The sequence below is a fragment of the Hibiscus syriacus genome, unplaced genomic scaffold, assembly GCF_006381635.1.
Source record: "Hibiscus syriacus cultivar Baekdansim isolate YM2019G1 unplaced genomic scaffold, ASM638163v2 tig00111772_pilon, whole genome shotgun sequence".
Taxonomy (NCBI): Eukaryota; Viridiplantae; Streptophyta; class Magnoliopsida; order Malvales; family Malvaceae; genus Hibiscus; species Hibiscus syriacus.
In genome coordinates this window covers 1,643,826-1,649,953 of record NW_024063173.1, presented here as the reverse complement: position 1 = coordinate 1,649,953, position 6,128 = coordinate 1,643,826, and the positions used below count along the sequence as shown (strand labels likewise).

General features: G+C 32.1%; 1 protein-coding gene across 1 annotated transcript; it reads left to right on the top strand.

Moving 5' to 3' along the window:
* Positions 1 to 2,716: 2,716 nt before the first annotated feature.
* Positions 2,717 to 3,865, top strand: LOC120170129 (F-box/kelch-repeat protein SKIP25-like). The gene has a single exon (XM_039178139.1). It carries the CDS (start codon positions 2,717 to 2,719, stop codon positions 3,854 to 3,856), a length of 1,140 nt encoding a protein of 379 aa, XP_039034070.1. The 3' UTR covers positions 3,857 to 3,865.
* The last annotated feature ends 2,263 nt before the right edge of the window (positions 3,866 to 6,128 follow it).

Sequence of the window (6,128 nt, the reverse complement as noted above, 5' to 3'; positions counted from 1 at the left end):
ATCTTACCTAGACAATCACATGTGAAGGATAGCTTTCGGTTTTTTAAAAGGTCCTGTTCCATGGTTAGATCGCCAAATAACTACCATATATTGTTCATTACCCCTAAGTCAACATATCAACATAATCTTGTTCGTTCTCAAATTTAACTAGGTAATACTCATTATCTAGATCCACAATCTGAAACTGCCCTTGTGATTTCCACAACATTTGAATCCTATTCATGAGGGTTTTATAACCTATGGCACGACCCAAAAGACGTACTATGATAATTCTCCTCATGTTGTAACCATTAGGTTTTCGTTGTGTGGATTCATGAGTTTTCTTTCTTTTTTACTATTACTGTTCATTTAACTATAGGATTTAAAGAATTCAAATGGAAATAAGTTAAATCCACATTATTATTATTTTTTAAAAGGGGATTCGTCTCTGTTTAAAATTGAATGATCGATTCTAGATCAGTCTCAAAACAATCCTAAAAGATGAAAGTTGATCATCTATAGAGAAAAAAACGATTTATCATTTAGACAATTGAACTCGAATAAATAAGATTATTTTTTCCTTTCAGTTTTAAGGCTTCGCTCTGATTAATTCGGATAGACTCACGTCGTACACCTGATTTTGATGGGTGAGTCTCTCGAAAATGATTTTTTGCATTCACAAGATCTCAAGAACTCAAAACTTGCGTAAACGATATCAAATTGTTTACCACTTAAATCAACCCATTGATCATAAATAAGATTATTAAATACACTAATTCATTCCGGGATAAATATCCTATCCATCAAGATTTTAATAAAGGGAAAAAAACAACTGATTCATGAATCAAGAATAATTTCATCTGTATGGTCACACAGGAAACCGAAATTTGTTTGGCAGGTCAAACTTTTTGTTCATATATGTAAGGTCTATTTTTCTATAGCATGTGATTCTCTATATATTCATCCTTCGAACTTAGGCCCCTTATAAGAGCAAATGGAACAGTTATTTGGTGATTATAAAGATCTAATTAAACGCTTATCTCAATAATAAAAAAATATCAGTGGCTAATTTAATTATATAGAGTGGGTGACCAAAAAAGTTACTAAAACAATTCAATGCCTTTATTTCAAGGCACCTCCTTTTTCTTTAATATTTATTGGAGTTAATTTTATCACATGTTCTCAAAGTATTACCTTCATTTTAAATTGGTCCTTAAACTTTTAAATATTTTAATTTCATCCCTAAACTATAACTATCATTTTAAATTTGTCCTCAAACTTTTAAACATTTCATTTTCATCCTCAAACTATGGTCTTCATTCTGAATTGGTCCCAAACTTTTTGAATATTTCAATTTCATCTCAAACTATACGTATATCTCTTGTTAATAAAATTGTTAGGCCGAGTTATATTACTATATGTTTAAAAAAATAAATTTTTGGTTAATCTATGGTTAAAACTACTTACATTTTTTAGATGAATTTGGGGATGAAATTGGATTAATCAAAAGTTTGGGGACCAATTAGAAGAGGGTCGTAGTTTAGGGATGAAATTATAATATTCAATAGTTTAAGGATAATTTAGAGTGAAATTGAAATATTGAAAAGTTAAAAGACCAATTTGAAATAAAGGTTATAGTTTGGGGACATATAATGCAATTAACTCTATTTATTGTGCATGAGTTTTTTGTTTTCAAATTATTAAAGAATGTTTTCTAAAAGTTTTTTTTTCAGTGAAATGTGTTTCCGTATTATTAAAATTTTAAAATAAATCAAGATTTAATCCTAAAATTAATACTTATCATGCTAAGAATCAATTTTTTTAATTTTTTTTTGAAAAGTTACACTTAACCCAGAAAATTTTAAATATTAAAAATAATATTATTAAGAGAAATAATCACAAATTCTAAACGAATAAACCTCAACTACATGATAAATAATAGGCCCCTAAACACCTTATTCCTAATCCTCACAAGCTCTCCTTCAAGTCCTACTACTTAAAACTATTTCATTTTCTTGTCTCTTGATTTTAATAAAACTTCATTCGTATAAAAAAAACTATTTCCTTTCATCGTATATTAGTACGAGAAGATTATAATGCTAATATCTATTTAAAATATTTTTTAATCATTGATGACATATACTCAAACTAAAGATCTCAAGAAAAAATAACTCTTCCTTTAACCATTAAAACCTTTTGATGGATTCATTCTCGTCATTTAATTATCTTTGTTCAAGCTCTTCCTCGTCTCAATCAAAATTTACGTACATAATCAAGATATTTTTCTTCCTAAAACTATACAAAGTAGCTTTATAAATCTACACATGCATTAATTATTAACTTAGTATGAATTGTCATAAAAAATAGTATATAAATCTTTTTAAGAGTTCATCCAAATAGAAGACTATACATCATTCAAATCACTCCTAATATTATTAATGTTTTGACGAACCGTTTGTCTTTATGTTAAAAAGTTGAAACTTTTAAATGGTAAGAAGCTTGATATCGTTTAAGCAGTTTTTGAGTTTGAGTCTTTGTGTAGGCAGAAAATTTATGTTGAGAAATTCACCCACTAAAACTAGATATATGATCCGAATCAATCCGAATTAATAAAGATTAAACTTTGGAAGCTGAGGTAAAAATAAAAACATTTGAAACTTTCACGTTATACTATATCTATAAAATGCCGCCCCCTCCACCCCTCCTTCCCCCATCTACTCTTCTACTTTTCTTCTTCATGGAAGCCACTCCTCAATGCAGAAACCAAACTGACAATGATTCCTTTGATGAAAATGGAATCCTTTTACCAGGTCTACCTGATGATCTAGCTCAACGTTGCCTCTTTTCTCTTTCTCCTTCCCTTCTTTTCTCCGTTTGCCATCCATGGCGTCGCTTCCTTTACTCTCCATCATTCCCTCCCTTCTTCTCCCTCTATGCTCTTGTTTCTCCTCTGCAAAATTCCACTCCGAGACACCCTGGACAAGTTGTTCCTCAAAACACAATTGAATTCATCTCCTTTGATCCAATCTCATCATCTTGGACACCCCTTCCTAGCCTTCCACAAGACCCTCCTCTTCATCTCCTCCATCGCCACCCTTCTTTTTTATCCCGGAACCTTCCGATACAATCCTTGACAGTCTCCAATCATTTAATACTCATAGCTGCAACAAGTCACAAGCTTTTACCTGCACTTTCCAGCCCTTTAGTCTTCAACCCGGAGTCCAGCAGCTGGTTCTACGGCCCCCAAATCTCCACCCCGCGGCGGTGGTGTGCTACAGGCTCAGTCCGAGGTGTGGTCTATATGGCAAGCGGCATTGGCTCCCTTTACAAAGGCGATGTGGCGAGGTCATTGGAACAATGGGACCTAAACAAGAAGAGAGAAAATTGGAGATGGGAAAACAAGGCAGAGCTTAAAGATGGAAGGTTTAGCAGAGAAGCAGTGGAAGCAGTTGGATATAGAGGGAAGCTTTGCATGGTTAATGTCAAAGGCAATGCAGTGAAACAAGGTGCAGTTTACGATGTGGGATTGGATAAGTGGGAAGAGATGCCTCAAGGCATGGTTGCCGGTTGGAATGGGCCGGCCGCCGCCATGGATGAAGATGTGATTTATGTGGTTGATGAAGTCAAAGGTAGCTTAAGCAGATACGATGGTGAAAGAGATTGTTGGGTGAAAGTGATTGAGTTGGAACAGCTCAAACGTGCAGAGCAGATAGCAGCGGCGAGAGGGAAAATTTGTGCAGTTTCAGGGAATGGGGAAAGGATTATAGTGGTGGATGTTGGGGATAGGCCTGCCAGATTTTGGGAGGTGGCGCCACCGCGTGGGTTGGAAGTGGTGGCGGTGCATGTTTTGCCTAGGATGTGTAGTAGACAACGCTAGATAGTATTTCCAATCATGTCCCATAAGAAACCTAGTTGCTAGGTCGCTTCTAAACTTTCCCCGTCACCTTAGTTTGTAAACTTTACTCAGCAACCATTACGTCTCATCCTAACTATAAAGCACATTATAAAATTATTCTATCAAAAAGGATTCATAGCACATTAAACAATTACTCTATCTAGGTCTATAGATTTAGATCACTTGCTCATTACTCTATCTAGATCTACGGAGTAATAAGAAAGACTCCACATGAATATTGTTGTACCATCTCTGTATATTCTTCGTAAGATTAGTATTTCAATATTAAGATCTTTGAGTAACCCTTCCAAAAGTTTCGAGAGAACACCTTCGGAAGAAGGATTTCAAATGTCACATATTTTGAGTAATTGTAACATCTTGACATGGTCTTTAGCAAGTCAACGTAATCAATCAAAATTAATTGTCAGTCAACCGTGTTTACTGGGCATACCAACCTATGAATAATTATCATGATTAATACCAACACTAAAAGTTATTATAAAACCTACTCACCAAAAACTAAGAGAAAGATTTGGAATTATTTTTAATATTATTTCATTAAAAATATTATTTATAGTCCATAATCTTTTAAATTTATTTTAATAATTTTTATGAATCATATAAGATTTTAATAAAATGTAACTTGCCAAAGTCACATGAATGCTCATATAACTAAGTTGATATGATATGATTATATATGTGTATGTATAGATGGATATTTAAGTTACGGTGGATATCGGATTCATCAAGTGATCTTAATGGTTAAGGAAGATGTTATTTTTTTTAAAGATCTTAGGTTCAAACAACCGCATCTACATGATGTGCTCATTATCAATGATTAAGAAATATTATAAATAAAATTACTGTTAAAAAAGAAAAGAGGGTAGGTTGGTATCATGACACGTCTATTTGAATAAGCCAAAGATTAAATTTGATGGGGCAAGGCTAGCTAAGGACTTGCATGGCTCCTCCTTTAATCAGGGACGAATCTATTAAATGGATGGGAGGGGTTGTGGCCCTGCAATCCGGAAAAAAAATTATTCCCTTATTTTTTTTATAAAATTATATTTTATTCCTGAACTGAAACCTTAACTCTATGCCTGTGTCTAATATCCTAATCTGATAGGAAAAGGGCAAAAGGCTGGCCGGTATGGTAATTATGGATGTTTCCATTTTACTTCTTTAGTTGCGTCAGTGATAATATACAACAATGTTCCAAGGGATAAAATGGTCATCCTAATTGCATTTGGTCAAGACCTTTTAATTTTAATAAATAGAGTGGAGAGGTTAACCCAACTCTAGCTTGTTTGGTCAAATATACTTTTATTCAACTTATAACCAACTCATTTATGTTATTATATATGTTGTGATTCAAAAAGTTTTCAACTTTTTTAATATTTTATTTTAAATTCTGGTCTTTTTTACCAGCAATTTGATATTGGAAATATAAAAGGAATATATTTTTACCTGACATTTTGTTCTTTACCACTTGTTTGATTCTACTAATTCTACCACACTCACTTCATATCAATTTTGATAGGAAATTTGATTCTAAAGAAGCAATTTATGGAAATACTATAAAAGTATACAGGAAAACTAAAATTATAAATTTTACTATTAATAACATTTTTTTATTTTTATAAATAATTTAATTTTTTTTATTATGTATAATATAGGGAAGTCTAAAAAATAACGTAATTTAAGGTTAAAAACGGTGAAAATAAGCGCAACCGAAAATGTAGTAAAAAAACATAAAATATTAGGTCAAATACAAACTAAAATGTTACATTCTTAATAATATTTTCGGTTGAACATAAAATGTTATATTCCTCATAACATTTACGAAGAATGTATCGTTTTAGGTTGTATCCAACCTAAATATTATAATATTTTATAACATTGTTTGTTGCACTTATTTCTACCTTTTTTAGTCTTAAATTATTAGGTTGTACAACAAAACTACCCGTATAATATTTAGGGTAAACTACAATATATATAACCAAACTTTAGGCATTGCATTGTTTATACCACTAAACTTTTAATTTTGTCAATTATAGCACTAAACTTTGATTTTCGTTTCAATTATACCACTGTATCGTTAAATCGTTAACGGCACAATGATGTGGCTAACGGTTGTCGACGTAGACACCTAACCAAAGCGACATCGTTTTGATTTGGCTCTTAAGATTTAACGGTCCAATGATATAATTGAAATGAAAATAAAAGTTTAGAGCTATAATTGGTAAAATTAAAA

What these genes read in the sequence shown, in the direction of transcription:
- LOC120170129 (XM_039178139.1), top strand. Translation starts at nt 2,717, where the DNA reads ATGGAAGCCACTCCTCAATGCAGAAACCAAACTGACAATGATTCCTTT.